This window comes from Carica papaya, chromosome 5 (assembly GCF_054855325.1).
Source record: "Carica papaya isolate Zhongbai chromosome 5, ASM5485532v1, whole genome shotgun sequence".
NCBI classification, from domain to species: Eukaryota; Viridiplantae; Streptophyta; class Magnoliopsida; order Brassicales; family Caricaceae; genus Carica; species Carica papaya.
This window is the reverse complement of record NC_142313.1, coordinates 44,069,781-44,092,699: the sequence shown is the minus strand read 5'-3', so window position 1 is coordinate 44,092,699 and position 22,919 is coordinate 44,069,781. Positions and strand designations below refer to the sequence as shown.

General features: G+C 35.1%; 2 protein-coding genes across 4 annotated transcripts in view; one reads left to right on the top strand and one right to left on the bottom strand.

The window, feature by feature from the left end:
- Nucleotides 1–9,449, top strand: part of LOC110816929 (Tryptophan/tyrosine permease) — a 14,984-nt gene extending 5,535 nt beyond the window's left edge. The window contains exons 9-14 of the mRNA XM_022045299.2: nucleotides 4,247–4,348; nucleotides 4,422–4,474; nucleotides 5,045–5,192; nucleotides 5,287–5,371; nucleotides 7,253–7,381; nucleotides 7,518–9,449. Of these exons, the coding sequence (XP_021900991.2) occupies nucleotides 4,247–4,348; nucleotides 4,422–4,474; nucleotides 5,045–5,192; nucleotides 5,287–5,371; nucleotides 7,253–7,381; nucleotides 7,518–7,699 (699 nt within the window). The 3' untranslated portion in view covers nucleotides 7,700–9,449. The remainder of the gene's footprint in view (nucleotides 1–4,246; nucleotides 4,349–4,421; nucleotides 4,475–5,044; nucleotides 5,193–5,286; nucleotides 5,372–7,252; nucleotides 7,382–7,517) is intronic.
- Nucleotides 9,200–22,919, bottom strand: SCAB1 (plectin-like protein). Of its 3 annotated transcripts, XM_022045305.2 has the most exons (14): nucleotides 22,660–22,917; nucleotides 22,083–22,140; nucleotides 21,637–21,934; nucleotides 21,185–21,313; nucleotides 17,517–17,609; nucleotides 16,219–16,359; nucleotides 15,743–15,811; nucleotides 14,627–14,710; nucleotides 13,697–13,877; nucleotides 11,560–11,676; nucleotides 11,347–11,405; nucleotides 10,277–10,411; nucleotides 9,719–9,868; nucleotides 9,200–9,596 (listed from the first exon to the last, which is right to left on the bottom strand). In XM_022045305.2, exons 3-14 carry the CDS (start codon nucleotides 21,916–21,918, stop codon nucleotides 9,552–9,554), a joined length of 1,485 nt encoding a protein of 494 aa, XP_021900997.1. In that variant the 5' UTR covers nucleotides 21,919–21,934; nucleotides 22,083–22,140; nucleotides 22,660–22,917; the 3' UTR covers nucleotides 9,200–9,551. The 3 variants fall into 3 exon arrangements, with proteins under 3 accessions (XP_021900997.1, XP_021900996.1, XP_088075307.1); XM_022045304.2 differs by lacking the exon at nucleotides 22,083–22,140; XM_088219181.1 differs by lacking the exons at nucleotides 9,200–9,596; nucleotides 22,083–22,140 and having other exon boundaries at nucleotides 9,843–9,968; nucleotides 22,660–22,919.

Genomic DNA, 22,919 nt, shown 5'->3' with positions numbered 1-22,919 from the left:
GTTTGGTTGGTGTCAATCTCATACTCATGCCCCAGACAAGATCATGCTTAGTGTTGCCATAAACTGTGTCTAGCTTATGATTTTCCCCTAATTGGGCTGTGCTTGACATGCAATGCCCCAGATATTTAGTCAATAAGATGATGTAGCAATTATTCTTTTCTATATCTCATGTGATGAATTTTTTTGGTTTTTATGTTATAAAATAATAACCGGTTATCTTGTGCAAATGGTTCAATGGTGGACATGGCGATATGTCTAAAATCAAGAATGGTATTTATCGAATTAGCCTCCGGAAAACTATTTGGCAGCTTAACACTCTCATCCTCCAGAATTCCAGATGGCGTGTCGGCAATCGCCAGAAAATCCATTTCTGGTCTGGCAGATGGTATGGTACAGTCAATCTCCGCAAAATACCCTCTTATTCATGCTATTTCTAGTGACAAAAATATGCTGGTCAAAGATGTTATTGATCCCAACTCCCCCAACCATTGGAGTATCATTGTTAACAGGAATTTCCAAGACTGAGAGATCGAGGAATTTGAAAGTCTTTTGTAGACCTTGTCGAGCATTAAACTCTCAAATCAGGAGGATAAATTGAGATGGGAAATCACGAAGAATGCTCACTTTACTGTCAAATCATTCTACAACCTGCTGGCCAGAAATTCTAGCAACAGTGGACATTTGTTTGCTTGTAATATTATCTGGAAAGCAGGGGCCACTCCCAGAATTTCCTTTTTCGCTTGGGAGGCTGCAAAAGGTCGCATTATCACATTGGACAATCTCATGAAGAAAGGGATTCCTATTGTCAATAGATGTTTTCTCTGCAAGAACATTTTAGAATTTTGCAATCATCTTCTGCTTGAATGTAATATGGTTCACAAGCTGTGGTCAGTGGCTCTCAGTCTCCTGGGTCTGTCTTGGGCTAGAAATGAGTCTATTTCATCTGACCTCCTTGCTTGGGAAGACGTCTCCAGCAAAAAGAAATCTTTCAAACTCATTCCTCTCATCACTTTCTGGGTTACATGGAAGGAAAGAAACAACAAGGCTTTTGAAGACAAAAAAGTAGAATTTAGCATAATCATTGACAATTGACTCCATTATCTTGGTTCTATTATATTGGAGCACAACATTGACTGTTTTGAAGATCTTGGTTTCATTGTTGATATGCTAAACAACTTGTAAATTTTTTGTACATGGAGGGTGCCCCATTACTTCAATACAATACTTAAATTTTTATTTCAAAAGAATAAATGTTACAAAATAACTCAAGTAACCTAAAAATAGTAATGCAAAGTTGCTTACTTTTTTTTATAATAGCAATATTTCCTACATAGTGCATTAGACAATAGTAAGCTATTTTCCTTGTAATCTTTCCTATATATTTAATGTCCTATGTAGGTAGGTTCTATAATCAATGTCCTATTTAGTTAGATTTTATTCTATGTATTTCCTTCCTTATTCATAGTTATCTCTGTAGATACATGTATATTTCTTCAACATGATAACAAGGTTACTATTCTTCTAGTGTTATATCAGAGCAACAATTAATAGAAGTTTTGTAGGATTCCTACTATTTTGTTCACCATTCCTAGCAATTCTTAGCTATCTATCATGAAGAGGAAGGTAAAAAAACAATTTCTCATTCTTCTCTTGGTTACTCTGTTGGTCAGTGCTCATAAAATATGTTTTTATTTAGAAATATTAATGATCATGAAGTTGTTGATATGATTTTTTTACTTAGCTATCCTCAATTTTGTCACTTTTTGTCTGAGAATATTTGGTCTGGACTCTTTAGGCACTTTTACCTACAATTTTTTTTGTGCCCACCTACCAACACCTAAAGAGAAGAAGAAACAAACCCCTCAAGATGAAAATGGAAAACTTAGGAAAACTTCTAAAATTTTAAATAAATGAGTACAAAATCTCCAACTCATATAAATAATATAAAAAAGGGTTATTGTGAGAGTGAGCCACTATGAAGCACTTCAAGCACGTCCTTAGTATAAAAATGTGATTTTAGCTAGCAAGTTTGGAGCAAGTCATTAGTGAGCTTATTCAAAACACAGTTCAAACAAAAATCTTAACCGTAGTGGGAGCAGGAACCTTCCGAAAGCAACTAATAAAAATGTTACAATGAGGGGCTCATTTTGCTAGGTAGTGGTGTTGTGACTGGAGAGAAACAAGAGGATCTTTAAGGATTATTTTAATCTTTTTTGCTCCTTTCAGAAATTATAACTTTTTTGGTGTCTCTTTGGGTTTAGATGCATGGACACTCTAAGGATTATTCGTTTATTTTTATTTTGTCTCTCCTCTTTTCTTCGAGTGGGAGGACAAGTAGTACTCAGTTGTTCATTCCTCCTATCTATCTTATAGAACTTCTTTTTCTATAAAAAGATATCCAGATATGTTCTTTTTTAATCATTTTCTTGCCAACCAATTTTTTTTTTTTGCTTCTTTAGATAGTTAATTGGATTTTTCCCTTTTAAAAGAAAGAAAACGCTTCTTTTGTTCCCTTTTTTCTTTAAATTTGAAAAGGAAAGACATATTACAGGTCTGTAATAAAACCTTGGTGTGCAAAACCCCAGGAGAGAGAAAGATCGAGTTGGCTTTTTGTGGGGTATTTTTTCAGCATGTCCACTTCAGAATTTGAATTGTCAGCATTAGGTGACTTCTTTACCACATGTTCAACTGCTACCCAATATCTCTTGCACTCCTTGCTGTCACCTTTGGCGATCGAATCTGACATGTCACCACTTGTGAGGTGGTCTATCTGTTCTGGGGTGCGTTTGTTGTTTTGGCCGTCCATTGAGAGATCTGTGGCTCATTTGTGGTGTTTGGTCATCCCTTCAGGAGATTTTGAAATGCTTCTTGGAGATTGCATTGGTGTATTGCATTCCTTCCCCTTTCTACCGAAGTGATTATGGTACAATGAAGTTATTGGGGAGAAAGGACGTGTTGTGGTAGTATCACTAGAAACTGTGTTGCTTTGTTAAAGTTGTGTTATTGTGCTTAGACTACTTATCAATGTCAATGGTTCTTACTTCGAGTGTAGCTATTCTGTTCTTTTGATGCTCATGTTAAGTGGGTATTACGTGGTTCAAGTTAGTGATAAGTTTATTTTCAGCTAGTTCTTACAAAAGAAAAAGTATGAGAAGTTGTTATGACCCCTTCGAGCTTGTTGGCTCAGGGGGAGCGAAGAGAAGGACTAATTGTCCCTCTATTATGGTTGAACCTTAGAGCTTTTTCTCTGGAGGAGTGAGGACGAGTTGTCCCATTGGTATAATTTTTGTTCTAGAGCCTTTTCTAGGGGGAGCAAGGACTAGTTATCCCATAAGAATTGTTGTTTCCCTAGAGTTTTTGCTGGGGAAAGTGAGGACTAGTTGTCCTACAAGTGAGGATTAGTTATTTCACAAAAAGTTGTGAGCTAGAGTTTGGTTGAGCTCATCACTATTCGATGAGAAGCAATTGTTGGCTCAACTTATCTGGAGAGAGGATTCGTGGAACTCAAATTTTGGTTGCTAGCAATTTGTAGGGTTTGTCAAGCTACAAGTTTTTAAGTTAGTTAAAGTTTTCTATTTACTTTAGTTCATCTGTAACAAACTTCAAATAATGTAAGCTTCACCTCAAGGGTGAGTATTTGAGAAATAGGAATATTTTCTATATATATATATTTTATAAGAGAATGGTAAACTATTTTCCTTATAGGTTTTTCTCACATAATTGATAGTTATGTACATTTGTTTAACCAAACATTATAACATAAGGAAATGATTATATTGCATAATCATTTTAGTATTACGCTCTTGTTCTGTCTTAGCAAACATGGCCATTATATGTTTTTGCCATGGCAAACTTGATCTGAATTGGCATTTCTTTAAGTCCGGGAGTTGGTAAAAAGTTTCATGTGTGCCAGATTATTTTTTCTAAAATTTGATCATTCCAAGAGCAGAATTAGCTCATATATATACATATTATATTTCAATTCATCTTCACATTTTGCTTCTGGTGGAAAGTTCATCCTAAGTTTTGCGGAAACCCCAATACTTGAATAATTGGAATAATCCTTATAGACTAAATATATCGAAGAACCTTGACATGGATAATTGTTGTTGGAACAGTTTTTTTAATTGTGTCTATACTTTCATTTTCTTTCTTATGCAGAACTGAGTCTATTCTAAATGTTGACAGCTGACAAGTCATACTTTGTCCTCATAAAAATAAAGAGAAATCGGTTGCTCTTTCTTAGGCAGCTGCAAGTGGAAACCTACAATGGGAAGCTCTCTTAAAAGCTAACTTTGAAGCTGTTCCTATGAGTATACCTATTATTGCTCTCTCATTTGTTTACCAGGTAACATCCATCCGCCAGCATTTGTTCAACATAAGTGAAGCAGTATTAATCTCTCCTCTTTTTATTTTTCCAGAATGTAGTGCCTGTTCTTTGTACTAATCTTGAAGGAGACCTGTCAAAAGTAAGGTGAGATATCTTATCAAGCACATCTTTTCCAGATATTCCATAAATTGTTTCTAGATGTAATAGTTTGTTGTTTATTTCATAATTTTGTGTAACAAAATTTACTGTGTAGCAATATCCTCATTGTCACATGCAAATAAATTGCTTTAAGAGTCTAAGGAAAACACAGAAAGTGAAGATAGAGAGAAGATTAAACCAGTTTCTAGCTTGTAGATAGAAAATATTGAGGGCTGGGATGAGAAAGAGAGAGAGAAAGAGAAAGAAATGCATGCAAAGGAACAACTGAGAAAACAGTAGAAGTTGGATGAGTTTCCCAAGGTATGAGCCTAGAACCTCTAGCTTCATACAGTACGAAAATGGTTGAATTTAGTAACCAATTACACAAAAGTAAACTAAATTACTTAACCTATTATTTGTATTATATATATTTAGCAGTACCGTCGGCATTAACTCTGTCACTTAATTTCAATTCATTGTATAGTAAGATAAAATATAATGTAGCATCTTGTCATATTGTTATAATACCTTAGGGATGTTTAATATGCTGTGCATAACCAGCTGGTCCTTTTCCAGGACTGCAATCATTCTTGGTACAGCTATACCACTTGGTTTGTTCTTAGTCTGGAATGCTGTTATTCTTGGATCCATTCAAGATGTTGAAATGGCCACTAAGGTCATTGACCCATTAGAACAATTGAGATCGACCAACGGAATTGTTGGAGTAAGTTTTCATTTTTCTTCCCAACAAATTGAAATGCTATTTAAAATGCTGAATGAAATAGCTTACATCTCTTTTTCTCCCTAACTACCTGCAGCCAATAGTTGAAGTATTCTCCTTTCTTGCCATTGCAACATCCTATATTGGATTTGTCTTGGGCCTTTCAGACTTCCTTGCTGATTGTGAGTGTGCATCCTTCAACTCCATTGATCTACAATCACATATAATATACATTTACAAACTCTCATGTTAATATTGTGATATGTTCCAATCACTAATTACTATACATTCTCTGTTTCATTGTCTACCTGTCTAAGACATATAACTTGCTTCAAGGCTTAATAATATGATAAACAATGAAGAATGTGACAATGAGCTACTATCTTCATTATAACTACTAAATAAAATGAACTACTACTTTTTATGATCAAGTAGATTACGTGTGTTGCTGGGTAATAATGAACTACTGACTTTTCTTTCGCTAGAATTCTAGTATCAAATTTTTGTGTATCGTGTAATCTACTTAATTATAATCTGCCATGAATACTACTGTTGGTTCCTAAGGATTTATGAAAATAACTGATTATCCGCATCTTCATCCTTATATTTAGTGGGGGAAAATGGTGCTTGTGGATGTATTTTTTTTTGTTAATATTGGAGTAAATTCACGAGATGTTCACAACATTTAGGATAGATACTGCTAACTGAATATTAAGTATGACTTACACCACATTTATTCCCCTCCAAATTGAGAGAAGAGAAAGGGAAAGAAAATGATTTAGAAATTTTTAAGGACAATTTTCTATCTTGTAGTTACAGTTAACTTGTCATTATATTAATAAAGGGTGTTATTATATTTATCCAAACAGGGGAGCTTTTTTTTTGCTTTCTCCATTCATTGACTAATTTTTAGTCAAAAATGTTAGATCCATACAAGATACTTGAAACTTTATGAAACTTCAGTTAGAAAAATCAAAATGGACACAATTCTATTTAGTTAATATTTCTCATTCTTTAAAGGCAGAAAGCTGGAAGTTTATCCCATCGCACTCATAAAACTCGAACCCAAATGATGATCACTTTTTCTGTCCATACTGATCAGGTGGAGCAAAGTCTTTCTTATATTGCTTTTGTCTTTAAGATGTTAATTCGTCCTCCTCTTCTCATGGAGATGATTATTACCACAAGATTCAAGTTATCAAGTACTTGTCCCACTTTTACTCTTTTAGATGTTTGCCGTTTCAAAAACATGAGTGCAAGTATTACTGTAATTACGATTAACTATTTTAATTGAAGAAAAAAAAAATTACAATTAACTATTTTTAGGACTATAAAATATTATTGTAATTACCATGATTATTTAATGTTTTTATATTATTTATGCTATTTACAAAACTGTAATTAGCTTTAGTAGTTTTTGAATTTATTAGGATCTAGAAAGTTTTGTTAGTGCTAAAAGAATTAAGTGATATAGTTCTTGTTATTATGTTGAAGAAATGATACCTGGGACTATAAGTGAACATGTTTTATGTAGGACATTAAGAATATGGAAGAAATAGACTAATAAGGAGATTGAATAATTTCCCCTACTCTACGCACCAATAGGAAAACATAACAGGTAAAGACCTTAACCTTATTCTTTTAGGCCATACACACAGGTAAGTCACCAATTTGCTTTACCCTTATGTAAAGCAAGACTGGAAAAGAGAAATGAGCCCCCACATTATCCACCGTAGTTACAAAGCTTTTATCTACCATCACCAGTAAACCCCCTGAAGCCCCAGAGAAAACTAAACCCAATCCTTGAATTTAGGCTCCCACGCAGTTCTAATTAACATAGGATAATGGCTAATATATCAAACATATATGTAGGACATTAACTATATAGAAAAAGATTATACCTTATTGTTGTCTTTCATTATTTTGTTATTTACTTATTAGTTGTAATTAAGGAATAATTAGTGCTTCTATGACAGCTAGTAATCCAATCAAAAGTAGGACAATACTTCATTCCTTTTAAGATTTCTCTCCCTCATTTACTTACTTCTGCAAATTTTATTCAGTACTGAAACTCCCAGCTGGCGAAAACAGGCCTCTTCCTTACCTCTTGACTTTGATTCCGCCATTGATACTATCGCTGCTAGACCCAGAAATATTCTTCAAGGCTTTGGACTTTGCAGGAACATATGGAGGTATTTTAGTCTATTCCTTACTGGGGTTCTTATAAATTGGTTTTGTTCATCCTTTGGTTTTGTCACCACTAATCTAAATCCTTCAAATTGAGATTGACATGGCAAGGCTGTGTCTCATTTCATATGCTCTTGACAGTGTTGGTGCTATTCGGAGTTATTCCCGCAGCAATGTCATGGTCAGATAGGTACTCTAATTCATCCTCATCTGCACAACTGCCGCAGCTGGTTCCTGGAGGAAGATTTACCCTTTGTCTCGTGATTGGAGGGGCAGGGTATGTCATTCTTTCGGAATTGCTGGAGAAAATTGGATACTCATAACCACCAAATGCACATGCCACCTTTCTTGTTTGGTGTTTTTATAATCCCTGAAGAATACCCTTGATAAGAAAACTTGGACAAAATTCTTTGGCCTATCAGATAGCGACCCCCACAGTATACTGCTTCATTTGTATAGATTCTGATTCTTATTACATATATATAATAAAAGTTAATTGCGGTCAATATGTCCACATCTTTGACCAAACAGCAATAGTGTTAAAATAACCTTATTTTTTGTTCTGTCTAATCTCTCTCCACCACTCCCCTGTAATCTCCCTCTCCCGAAAGATATGTCCTTTATATCCCCACTGTTTTATTACATCTTCTAGGTACCTGTGGATATAGGTCCCACATTTCCTATAGCCAATACCTTGCTGTGGTGAAGCCATCATTTTGGCATGTGACTGTTATCTGTCTTTGATATGTTTTTGATAGTGAAGCCATGAATTTGACAGTTGAGTCCTACGAATATTCATCTCTGTTGTGGGTAAAGAGCTAATAATGAAACAATTCTTCTGGCTTTGTTGATTAATTACCCTTTGTGATGGAGACAAATCCCATATATGATGCTTTTGATATCCTAATGTTTTTAGTTCTGCTGTTTGCGCTATATTTGGGCTGATTAGTTGCGGCCATCTGGGTCTTTCTTCTTTCTAGGGTCATCGTTTTGGGTTTTAGGGCAAGTGTTGGTTATGCCATCGAATTAATCCCATGGGATTAATTCAGTCTTTTAAGTCTAACAAACTAATTTGAGCTTCTTAGACTAAGTATTAAAAGCTTCAGTTTAACTGAAAAAGATTATTGGTCAAATAATTTTCTGACTTTTGGACCATTTAATTAGAATTTAGGCTTTTATTCATGAAATTACTCTACACGCCTTAGGCCACAACTATTACTTGTATTATTGGAAATACCCACAACTAAATTTGTAAAACAGTTTTCTGATAATGGATTCATTCTTCTGGTAATGAATTGGAGTTGAGCATTTTTTTTTAATCTGTGAAGAGTTGATTGACTGCGGACAACTCTTCGGTCAAACAGTTATCCAAGTTCAGGTTTATGATCCAGGTTTAGGATTTAGGTATCTATCCCACATACTTGGTCCATAAGTTGTGGACATTTTATACTTGCAGGAAATGTTATCCTAATTATGTGTAGTTTTCTAGGGTCCAAAATTAATTTAAAGGGTAATTCTATGCTCTTTATCTACTTCGAGGTACTAAATTACAAAATGTTCTCGTAAATTTCGGCTAATACAGGCATATAAGCTGTAATTTCAAATTCGGAGGTCGATGGTACTCCGGCAAGAGACGTTCATAGATGCCATCCAATATCAGCAATCCTGATGACAACCATGTTTAACTTTGTATTACATAAAACAGACAGAAGGTACTTTTTTCTTTTATAGCAATATGGATCAACACACAAGCACTAAAAAAGTTTTAACTAAAGTGCAAAATACAAATCGTCAGTGTTGTTATATCATCTTAACACAGCACGGAGAATCATGCCACATCTCAGTGGGGAATATCTTTTATAGCAATCATCACCTATAAGAAATCATTCCACGCCTACAGTAACCGTTTCTTGGTTGCCAAACATCTCTAAGTAATTCTCCATATGTATATATTAGTTGGATATATTACATTCAGGACAAAAAGGCAGATAAAAAACAATGCCTTGGTGTTGGGACAATATTGAACATGGAGAAGAGAAAAATGAAAAAAAAAAAAAAAAGAAAGGTGGGGGAGACCATAACACAATCAAACAATGCCATGACCTACTCTTACAAACTTAATATAGGAAGCATAGACATAATTACAATTAGTAACTGGAAATCGGCAGAGGTCTATTAAGTTCCCAAAGGAGCTCTATCGTCTGGCCCGGCAAGCATGATCTGAAATTTTAAGCATTTGCATTTTAAAATCAATTTAGAAATGCCAACTCGAAAAATAACAAAAGAGTACGTAACGACAAAGTTTATTAAAAACAGTAGAGAAATACTCTGGAAACACTTACATTGCAGTCGAAAGCCAATCTACGGGCAAGCATGATGGCCGCATTTCTGTCTCGCTCTGATTCAAATGCTAACACATAAGAATGCCCTTTCTTTGGTTGCCAAAATGATGCCTGTGCTGCGGCATTCCCACCTCCTCTAACGCCACAGAACTAAAGAGTGTGAAACAATGTTAGAAAAGGCCTACTCCCAACAGTCTCTTCCTTCATACTGATGGTAAATACTGAAACTAGCTAAGGAGCATGTTTTTGCCTGAGATAAATGAAGAGACAGAGGGATATAAAGACTATTAACAAAGATAGAGACTTAGAGTGGAGAAGATTTGCATATGCTATCCTAGTATTGTCATATACTAGTAATACAATCTCTAGTTCAACACCTCCACAAGCCCTTCAAGAAAACATTAAAATTCTTCTGCAGTTTCACAATAACTTAGGTGAATTCATGTACAATCACAGGCACAGATGAACTAAGATAAGATGAGAAGGAACGAGACATAGAAGCGATAAACATTCTTGAACTCAAAATGTCAAATTATCTGCAACGTACTGAATAGGTACCTGCATCGAAGAGGAATAATATTCTTTAGCAATGGTCATCTTTCCTTTGCAAAGCTTCATCCTCATCTTTCCCACATGAAGTACATGAATAGATTCTGAGGGATGATCTACTCCATCTATTTGGGTGACAACTACCTGCAATTTTTTAATAAGAAAAGAAGCGAATTATATTAAGCGGGAAAGAGAGTGGAGATACCGTATCTTCCTAAGGGGAAAGATAAAGAGAATACATGACAAGGAAAGAATTCAAAAAATGTCGAGAGAGCTCAGCATAAAAGAGCCTCCCAACATATTTGCAAACTACAAAATCCTAAAGACCTAGATTTTAGGTTTACACTTGATCTCCCAACATATTTGCAAACTACTTAATCCTGAAGACCTAGATTTTAGGTCTACACTTGATCTCCAACATCTTTGCAAACTACTTAATCGGTAAAGACTCAGACTTTAGATCTACACCTGATCTTAGACTCAGCTCAATAAATTAGCCAGAAATGACTAAAGGATAATGGACCAGTATTACCAGTCAAATAGAACCTGAACCTTTTCTGCAAGAGCAAGCTTTCAACTCTCAGCCTCTTGACAACGAGCAGAGGATATAACAACGTCAACTGAGTAAGTTTTTTTTTTTTTTTTTTGTTAGAAATATAACCTCAACTGAGTAAGTTGGTTGACCAGAATCCAAATCTAATCCAAAAGTTGACCACAAGATGCTGGACCAGTAGTACTGGTCAACCAGAATCTGAACCTTTTCTGCAGGTGCAAGCTTTCAACCCTCAGTGATGCGGAACCCAGGACACACAGCCTCTTGACTAAGAGGAGAGGACATAACAACCTCAACTGAGTAATTTTTTTTTGAGATATAACCTCAACTAAGTAAGTTGGTTGACCAGAAATCAAATTTAATCCAAAAGTTGACCATAAGATGCTTGCGCCAGGAAATGTTATATAAAAATTGTTTAAGGAATTAGCCTGACAAACTTGACTTATGGCTATCTTTTTTTTTTTTTTTGTGGAAATATTATGTATGGCTATTTGGGAAAAAAAGAGCTCAAATCCTGGAAACATACATTAAATTCAACATCATGTTTCCGCACAAGCGCCTCCACATAGCTTCCCAGTCCAGCAGCTGTTAGAAAGAATTGCATTACCTTTATTATCTTCCCGTTTCATCATTACACTAAATTAAACAGTGAGACTACACTGCCCGCTAATTAACAAGTGGTAGATGAAAAGAAGAATAGAAAGTAAATACTGCTTTGGAAACAAGAAGAAAAGCAGACCTGGATCTATGGTTCCAGTGGTATTCAATACATTCCGTTGGCCATCCAACATAATTTCAGCTTGCAGGGCTCGCCCAACATCAAAAGGCTCCGGAGCATAAACTGATTTTGTAGCACCTGAGGGTCAGAAAATTAACAGATTTAGGCAAAGGTTTTCTTTACATCTTCAAAAGGTACCATCAATAAGATCTGTCAGTCTTGCTACCTGTCTATGCAAGCAACCTGATTTCAACAAGAATCATTTTTATATTTTCCCCAAAACTTCCTTCTCAAGTTGGAAGTATAATTTGAGCACACAAGAAATTATCATTACTAGATTGACTGCACTCCGGTGCACTATTTTCATTTATAAGCCCCCACCTAAAAGACAACTTCCTATTTGATCTCCCCCGACAAAGATGAAACTCAAGAAGCAAATGAGAGAGAGGGACAAGAAGAGCTCTACCATATGACTTCCTTTTGGGAAGACATCTCTACCCATAGTTAATAATGTTACTAGCAGGTTATCTTAAAAACTTCCATGAGATTACAACCAAGCTTAACAAACCGTGTCCAATACATTCAAATTGCATCCAATAGATTCAACCTCCATAGCCGTTTTCTCTTAAAATGAACCATTTATGCTTGGCTCAAATTGTGCCGTTTTGAGAAAACAAAGGTACATCCACCAACTATTTGCACAACTCTTCTAGACTTTAAATCCAAGGGATCTTCAGAAATGTTCACACTAAAAGGAACTAATAAGTCTAACTTTTGCTCCATTACTTAATCTTTCGGCCCAATTACCATCGTCACTTTTTTCTTTTTTGGTATAGCAAAAGGTTATATCAAGAGAGAATCCTCAAAATACCCATGCACCTTAGCCCGAAAAGAGGCCATACAATTATACAAATCATTCTTTTCCAAATAACACCCGCAGGGGTAACAGTGGTTCATATCCTGATATTATGTTAAATCCAACACCCAACAAAAACCACTCTACCCCATAACCCTGTATTCTCTTTATTGTGCACAAAGACCCTCAAAGATGCAAAGAAAAACACTCCAAAAAATGGTGCAAAAATCCAGCTAAAGAGAGAAAACTTATTCCAATATTATAAAGCCACCTTGCACTGACTGCCATCAGCATAATATTACATAACATGAAAAGTACATGCTTCATATTCTTTGTTTGTTAGTTAACAACTCGGATCCCATACCTTAAATTAATAAAATGCTACTAACATTTTATTTAGCAAAAACATGTACGGAAAAAGATTTTGTCATGAAAAAGGCAAGAGTAAAGCAATCACTCAGGCAATTCCCAAAAGACTCCACAATTAAAAAAAATCAAGAATTTTGTGAAATCACAAACATTTCCAACTCAAATTGAAATTTCTTTAACGTTTGGTCAATGTTTGAAATGTTCTATAGGACAAATAGTAGGATACCGAAATGAGTTGTCCGGTGATGGAATGATGATCCTAGTCAAGTATTTGGAGATTGACATCTATATTGGAGCATCCTGTGGCAACAACATCAGTACAAACAGCAAGCACCTAATAATATAAAGATGCCTGCAGTCAATGATCTAAAGATATTGGAAGAAACAGTGTGTTCAGAAGAACTATTATTCTCACACCAAACCCCATCCCAAAGAAGACACACACACACACAGAGGAACGTTTTTAAAATGTACGATTTGTTGTTGGGATTTGAAGGTTGGATGAGGACGAGTTGCTGACCAACTCTTCTTTTATTTTTATATATATTAATTGTATATTCCGAGAGAGAGAAGGAAGGAGCGAGAGAGAGAGAGAGAGAGAGAGAGAGAGAGAGAGACACTCTTTTCCAAATACTGGATGAAAAGGCATCCAATCCGGAATGTACCTACAACTATTAAGCAGCGGCTAATATAAAATCAGTAAAAATAATTGAGGATTTCAGATTATTGATGAAGATGAAAAAATATGCCTTGAAGAATATAAGAAATAACTGGGCCGACTACAGAACATTTGCCATAATTTGAACCTAGCACCAGAACCAAAGTCATCTCGTTTCTAAACCACACAAGATAATGTCAACAACCAGAAAAAAAATTTCTTGTAAACAGCCCTTCCTATGTTAAAAGATGATGTAAAAAACAAAATACATATACCTGATATTAGCTCCCTTTTGCCATCATCAGATGATATACGATACCACTGAATTGAACAGTTAGAAAGTTCAGGAGCAGTATCAGAGCAAGGTCTAATCTGCAAATATGAACCTAAAGCTTCGGCACCATCTAACTCATATAAAAGGCAAATATTATCCTCGGCCCTCTTGCTCATTGCCAGCTGCAGACAGATAAAAGGAAAATCAAATAGTTCAAGCCAATAATATAAATGGTGCCTCATTCCTATACTTCTAATGGAATTGCAGAACAACAGTCATAATAAATTCTTATTGGGTCACGGTCTGGACTCTATAGAGGATTTAGAGAATTTAATTGACTTATTAGTGTAAATATTTTGTACACGGATTGGGACCCCCTTGGTGCTGTTGTTAATAAAATTTTTTGCTCTGTTTAATTCAAAAAAAAAAAAAGAACAGTCACAATAAATTCTAGAAAGGACCACAAAATCAATATTAGCAGCATGGCATTACCTCCCATCCATGAACAATGATAAAATGCCTTAGTTTTCAAATAAATAAACTCACACAGCTAAGCAAAATCACCAAGAATCCCCTATGCTACCACCCATTATAATTGGGGGAAGCATTTAGAAGAGTGCAATTTTCTCAGATCAGTAAAAGTAATTATCTGGAACAGCTGAAATGCACATAATACTCAAAATACAGAATACTAACAACCTTCTTATATGCAATTTAAATTGAAAACTGAAGCAATAAATATTAATGGACAAATAAGTGCAAATTCAAGCAAAGTACAAACAACTACTCCCCAAATTTCAAAAGAAAAATAAGCTACAAAAAACATAGCTACAGTGACGATCATGAAAACTTTCTGAATAAGCATTAGCAAAGGTCATCAAAGCTCTTAGCATCAAAAATAAGCTAACAGTATTAAGTAGAAGCACCAAACCTTTTTCTGAAGCTGAATAGAATGCCTGGACTTCTCTGCTAGTTGAATCCTCAATGCTTGAAGTTCATGTTCCATGTCCATTACCTTCAATATTACATTCAAGTCATCTTATTATCAACTGTGACTTTATGTCAATAAATAAAACCACAGGACAAATAAACACCAAAATGAAGAAAAACCAAGAACATAACAGATTAACATTTTTAATTCATATCACAGCCGATTCACTGGAAAAACGTGAAACAAAATGAGAATATATTCCATAAATAGTGTTCCGAAAATCTTTGCAAACAAAATTATCATTATTATCTAAGACAATTAACATGTACCATTCTCGGATATGATCATCACAAGCAAATATGATTTTTTTATTACAAGAAGCAAATATGAAAATTGCGTATAAAGGAGTAAGCATTGGAATGGAGCCAAAGCGACTAAAGTGTTTGGCCACTTGGCCTTCAGCTTAATAAATCTCTTTTTTTAGATAATAGCTTAATAAATCTTTAAAAGAGTGTTTAAGACTTCCAGCAGATTCCAAAGCTTCCCTAGGATTCTTGTGTTAGGATTTTATTCCTTGTTCTCTTGTGTTTGTTCTTCTAGTTATTCTACCTTACCTACCTCATTCTCTTGTGTTTGTTCTTCTAGTTATTCTACCTAACATATCTCGTTCAGTTGACTTCACTCCATATGTCTTCACTCAATCCCTAATTTCCTGTAGTCCCAATCTAGCCTTCTGTTTCTCACCTGAATTCACTCTATTCAATTCCTAAACCATCTCTAGACAAGTTAGTTCTGATACTACTCCTGCATCACCCACACCAGCAAGTTCCAATATATCGCAATAGTCCCCTTTTGATTGACAAACTCTACTTAACAAAGCTATCGGCTCCATCACCCTTCATAAACCATTTCAACCTTATCTCAATCAATCAAAATAACACCCCACGAATAGAGTTTAGTACAGCAAATACTTCTTAACATTATCTAACTTGGGTAAACTATATGCTTTGCTAACAATTGAATGTAATAAATACTTTATTTTGCGAAAGGAACACATAAGCATGAACATATCATAAAGACTCACAAGGAAAACAAATCAAAAGATTGCATACAAACCTTGCTTGGCTGATGGAGCATCTTAATTCGTCTAGCCTCTTGAACTTCTTTCATTAATTCTTCCAAGTCCTGAGTAACAAATGAAAACCCTTTTATTGCAAAGAAACGGATAGAGATAAGCATGTATAAATAAAATAAAATAAAATAAAAGTAACAATACATAAACAAATGCACTGGCATGTAACAAACACAAGAAGCCCCAAAGATGAAATACAATCTTTTGCATGTGAATCATCGAGTTTTAAATCCATTAAGTGTCATCTCTCAGCACACTTCTATCATCTGCCCACTCTTATCCATCACGGAAATACAATAAAGAAATAGGCAGATATATCCTCTATGAGATTGAAAGCATTTAGCACTCTGCAGCTTAAAGATATAGAAGTCCAATAATCAGAATGGCGAGAGTCAAGAAAGATGATGCAGATTACCGAAGCTAGACAACTGGTATTGTAGAAGATGTAAATACTACAGACCTGCTTCCCTGATGCCCGGGACATTCGTTCATGTTCCTCAAGGGCCTCCTCCACTCTCTGAACTGCTGCCCTTGCATTCTCAATTTCAGCACGAGCAAAAGCTCTTTCCTCATCAACAAGTTTTTTTGCATCTTCTGAGGCCTATTGAAGGACATAAGCATTTAGCAGGAAACCAAAAAGAGACATGCCCTTATTTGGACAAAGATATGTAGGAGACAAATTAAATGATTCAATAAAAACTTCGGAAATAATTTGTGACAACAAACCCTAGAACAAAAGGCAGAAATTTTGAAAAGAGAAAGTAAATCTTCTTGAAAGAACTGTTAATTTTATAAAAACAAAGAATCAAAAAAAGAACTGTTGAGTTTTAAACATTCTTATGTGAAAATTTGGATTTCAGGAAAGCAAACCCGCCTTTGATTCACTACTAGCAACTAATCAATAATGAGAAGAAGGATTATAAACAAAGGACGACATACCATCCTCTAAAAGGGAAAGAAACAAAGTAAAAGCTCTATTGATAGAAGATAGCAACTCTACTTTGTAGGGTGGATAAAGAACCCCCCTAAATAGGAACACACATGTTGATAAAATGATTTAAGCCCTGTGTTTGAGCCCCAACAGAAACCCAAAACCCCATCCTCTCTCCCAAATCAATGAAATGAAAGAATCCTTCGCTTATAAATTCTTCCTTCCTCCCCAATAAAAGGACCCATAACCCAGCAAAAATAGCTAATCTGCAAAGCATCTTATGATCCTAGCTCCACCGGAAGCCAAATAAAGAGGTGGAGATTGAAATCCTCAAGTTGAGGATACCCCCAAGGACCACAAAAGATGCTAATAGTAACAAATTTAGAAAGTAGTTTTAACTTCCTTGTAATTTAGGAATTTGTAATTATAATTTTTAGTATTATGATTTTATTCATTTTTTAAATTTTTTCAATTTCCTATTAGAGCTTCTAGTCCTAATTAAATTAGAATTAAAGTCTATAAATACTCTTGTAATTTCTTTCATTAGAAGACAGCTGTATCAGATAATTTTCAGCAGATTTTTCCTGTGATTGTGTGAAGCAACTTTGATATTATGATGCAATCGCTCTTAGGTGAGATATTGTGATATTAAGGGTTAAACCCCTAATTTAAAGGTAAGTAGATTATCCTAATTTATCCAACATTGCATTACTACCTACAGCGACATAAAAAGAACTCTAGAAGAATATAATTGCAACGGGAATTTGCAATACAAATACATACAAAGAGAGAAACACTACTTGGCTTCTGGCATATGCATGCTTTACCTGCTTGAGAAAACTTGCTAGTTTCTTCACTTCCGCTTTTTCCTGGATCAGCTCTCCTTCCCTTTGAGTTAACTGAACTGCTAAAGCTTCCACCTGGAGGAGATAACAACTTCTTAAACATCAATTACTTCTATAAGAGATTATAGAGACAAGATGGTATAACTCCACCAAAATACTGCGAAAATAGTCGTATAAACCTTAGGGGTGGAGCAGGGGTCAAATACAAGCAGCAATTTTGAAGTTTCGAGTATTCTCCACCATCTCAAATGCAAATATATCCAAGCAAAACCAAATCATAATAAAATTCAAAAGGAAAAAGAAGCTTTCTACTTGATCATCAGAGTATCAGTTTGACTAGGTAACACCTCCAAAGCAATTGTGAACAACATAAATATAGCCACGCACATATTTATAATTGAAGGATACAAGTGACTTATATTTGCAAATATTCATATTCACTTGCACAAATTCAGCCAACATTCAAAATTTTTTCCCACTAAAACCAGTTTTCAATCAAATCTGCACTCAATACATAGGATCTGTGATGCACAATAGGAAGACTCAAAAGTGGGCATATTTCAATAGTAAGAGATATGATGCAAAACCAATAAAGGAAAATAAATGTTCTTTTACACTAAAAGGAATACGAAGATTTAATTTTGTTTTATAGTTCTGGAAAGTTTTACAATAAATGGAAATAAGAAAATTTAATTTCCTTTTCCTAAGTATTTTTCTAGTTCCTCCATTCCTAGTTTCTAGATTTCTTTTTAATTGTATTTTGGTATCTATAAATAAGGTACTCTAGTTGAGTTGTAGGGGAGACTATTCATAACTATTATTCAACTATTGAGATATTATGATTATTGAGATCTGAGATCTCCAAGTATAGTTCTTAATAAAGTTTATTTGTTTTGTCTTCAAACTCTTTTTGTCCTACATCAATTGGTATCAGAGGCTAAAATCGATATTTCGTGCTTCCTAAATTTTATTACCACAACCTTACTATCAGAAAGAAACCCTAAGGTCCTAAATTAGCTGCCAGCAGCATCAGGATGAAGAAAAGACAGAAACTGTCAATGCAACGCCATCCTTGACCACCGCAGGGAGATGGGCGACACTGCCCTTCCATAGATTTTAGAAGTGGATGACTGGCCTACCCACCAATTATTGGCTTCTACCGTACCAGAATCCTCCTCACTTGCCAGAAACTCACTGGATCACTGCAACAAAAAAGATCTCCTCCCTCCCCACCGGTTCTTGATTTTTTTGGGCTTGCTCTTTCACTTTTTGCTGTTAGTTTGATCAAATTCTAGTCCTGTGTTCACTTTTTGGCAAGTTAATAATTTAGACAAAGTTTGCTTGGAGTAAGAGGAATTTTTTATGGATTTAAAGCATGAACAAAGTTAATCATGTTCTTGCACTTACGTTCTACTAGGTATATGATTCAGTTACAAAAGATGATCTATGAGATTATTTTGTATTAATTTTTTTATTAATATGGATATATGGAAAAAAAAAAATTAAATTAGTTGAAATTCCACGTTGCACACTTTTGTAACTTATAGATTCTGTGAAGATACTGTTCGCACTCAAAATTCTTCCCTCCACTAATACCTCTCCAGACCAAATCTTTTCTCTTATCGAACCAATCACCCCCAACTGATCTCTAGTAACCCATAAGGCATGGTCCATAACTAATACGCAAACGGACACCAAAAGAAGGATGTGATTACAAGATTTCGCCTCCTTCTTACATAGATAACAACCATTCACCAAATTTCTTTTCCTTCCTCATCAGCTTGTCAATAGTAAGGATACACCCACACCTACTTTCCATGTAAAGAAAATAACTCTGAATGGAGTATTAACATTTCAAATTAGTTTAAATCTGTGGCATCATTCTTAATCAAATAAGCATAGAAAGACTAGACCGAGAAAGATCCTCTAGTATTGAGACTCCAAATTGGTTGGTCATTACTCCCATTAGTTGATGCGAAAGAGAGTGCATTGAGGAGAGTCTCATAATTATTAATTTATCAATCATTGAGGTTTCTCATAACTTCCACATGTCACTCCCTTTCTCCCATTATTTTTGAATGACTCAAAAACCGTGATATCCTTGTGTCTTACAGTAGCATAGACCTAGGAAAACTGATCTCTGAGTCATCCCTGTCTAAGCCGAGCTTCCTGCCAAAAGTTGATTTTGTCCCCAATGTCAACCATCCACCTGATGTAGTATTGAAATTAATTCCTATTCATTTTTTTTCATATCCCCATCCTATGCAGTCTAGTCAATACTTTGGCAAAGCATCATCTATCCACGGTACCGAACTTCGCAACTATCACCCTCCACAATAAGATACCATTTTCTTTCATGAGTCTCAATAGCTAATTACCCTGTATGACCACATTCATTTCCACCAAAGATATCAACCCCAAACCTCCTTGAGACATTGGCTTTTTTATCTTATACTACGCCATCAAGTGATATCTTTTCCTATTCTTAGAGTCGTTCAATGGAAGCTATACTAAATTGATTCCAGTCTCTTGACAAAGTTCACTGGAATTGTCAAAAAGGACATGTGATAAATGAGGTTGGCTAACGTACTTTTAACATCTGGTTGACTTCTCCTAGTGAGTCAAAACATCCAGTCAAACCACTCTCTAGTGAGGTTATCACAGTTTCCGATGTTGACTTATCCTCTCGGTCCATACAATTGATAAACTTTTCCCTGCATATTAGTAAACTGGAATATGAAGATTTAATTTCCTTTCATAATTTTGGAAAGTTTTACAATAAAGGGAAATAGGAACATTTATTTACTTTTTGCAAAGCATTCTCCTAGTTCTTTCATTTTGGTCATTATCTTATTTTCTAGATTCCTATTTTAATTGTATTCAATGTCTCTAAATAAGGTATCCTAATTTTAGCTGTTAGGGAGACCATTTATGATTATTATTCAAATATTGAGGTACTGTTTTGATTATCGAGATCCAAGATCTCCAACTGTGGTTCTTAATAAAATTGCTTTTAAGTTTTGTCTTCAAGCTTTCTTGGTCACACATCAAACTGATTAAGGTCTTCACTGAACTTTATCTTTTATGTGACAGCATATTCAAACAAGTAATTGTCCAAAAACTACCTCCCACAACCATGCTTTTACCGTATTATATATCCTTCATTTCATATACACTAGAGTTCCGCCAATATTAGGAGCATTCATTAGTTCCATAAAATGAGGCTGTCCAAACTGGGAAAATAAATAGATCCTTTAATGGCCTAGGAGGACATGAAAATGATAGCTAACAGGACAAAATTCTGAAAATGCAAAGGTAGAAAGGAACTCAGAACCTGCAAAAAAAGAATTCAGGTTTTAGCTTATTCATCTATGCATGCAGATAGCATACCACAGATGAATTGGGCGATCACCTAGGTGAGAAACAGCTAGAGAATAAAGGATGAACCAGGTCCAATGTTTTCATATTATAAATCACAATAATTCTACTCCAAAAATTTTTTGTTAGTATGCTCTTATTATTTAAATAATGCATTTTAAACTAAGCTTCTATAATGCCACAAATAACACATGGTATCATTACAAGTAATCAATTTCGTGGACTTTCCTTACAAACAAATGTGACACTCAAAATAGGTTAAAAGAACAAACCATAGCAATAGCTTCCTCTACATCATCCTTGTTTCTACCAGCCACGCGTCCTTTTAATGATTCCAATGCATCCCTAAGCTTCTTCAAAAGAACATGTTTCTCCAATGAGGCTGCCTCTCTGAGTCTAGCCTGAAATAACAAATGTGGATCATTTGAAAAGTTCAAGAAATGAAACTTAAAAAAAAAATGGCTAAAAGGCAAGCTAAACTGCACAACCCCCAATACAGAATAATGACAAATAAGACCATTAGTTGACTGGACTTATATCACAAACTAGTGTGATTACAATGGTCACCACACTCTTCAAAATGAAACCAATAAGATCACTCTCAGTGTTTCTCTCCAAAACATCAAGTCCCGATCCACCACAAATGGGGGCATAAACTCAAGTTAAAAAAGAAAAAGTAAACACAACAACATCAACATATGAAAAAGCTTTGAATATATCTGACCTCTTCAGATAACTTAGCTGCAGCAGCCAACCCCTTCTCGAATTTGCTCGCAAGGTCACGGACGGAGAGACGTTTCTGCTGCTCCAAGAGCAGTGCGGTCTCACGCGCAACAACCTCTTTCATAGACAGTACTTTAGGATCATCTTTTCCATCCAGGATTTGATTGCTAGCTCCAAGTTTATAATTTGGAAACCGACTAGAAGCAAATATCACATCTGCTGATACTGCAGGAACAGCATCCTTTTGCATTGTATTACCAAAATCACGGCTTACCCTTGTCATTATTCAACTCTACCAACTGTTCATCACCATAATGATTTGCTAAGTTATAAAGAATTAACGGTATAATCACCTTTTTCTGTGAAGTATAGCATAATCAATCTGAAAAAGACTTCTCAACCTAAAGAAAAACTGTTGGTAAATGTTTACCAACCCAAATTACTTACAGCCAAAAAATTATTCCTCAACAAAGTTACCTATCCGTAGCTTGGAAATGCAAGAGAGCTTAAAAAAAATATATAACAGAATCAAAACGTTAGCCGATAAGATAATCCATTATTCAACTCCGATCGAGGAAAAAAGAGCCAAAAACAAAAGACAATCACCCTATTCAACCAGTACGAACAAAACGACAAAACTCTACGCACTGTTATTGCTTTCCTCTTTTTTTTTCTCGGGAACCGAACAGTCTACAGTAATCAATTAATAACACAAAAAGAGAAAAATATATGAAATTCCAGTACCATCAATGAAGGAGAAGCACTGAAAACAGGAAGGAAAAAAAAAAAACACAAGATAATTCTTAAACATTGATTATTTACAACTCAAGCAGAAGCTAAACCCTGCAATCAAACACGAACTCCCAAACGAGAACACTTAAAGAGAGTGTGAGAGCGCACGCAGAACGAAGACTCCAAATCGGTCGAAAACAAAACACTTAAAAAGAAGTTCAGAAAAAATAGATACGGAAGAGAAAAGAAGAAAAGGAGAATAAGAAGAAGAATAGGTAATATTGGGACTTACAGATCATGAAAAACACAGAAAAGCACCCGCCAAAAAATGGAACAAACAAAGAGTGAGTTCTTGGATCCGAGGAAAAAGATTTAGCTTAAATTGAATCTTTCAGGATTGACCAAAAATGGCTAAACCGAGGAAACCAGATAAATTATAAACTGGAGGAAGAGGAGGAGGAGGAGGAGGAGGAGGAAGAAGAAGAAGAAGAATTTGGGAAATGGAAAAGGAAGTGTTTGTTAGCGTTTGGTTTTGCCTTTTAAAAAGCTAAA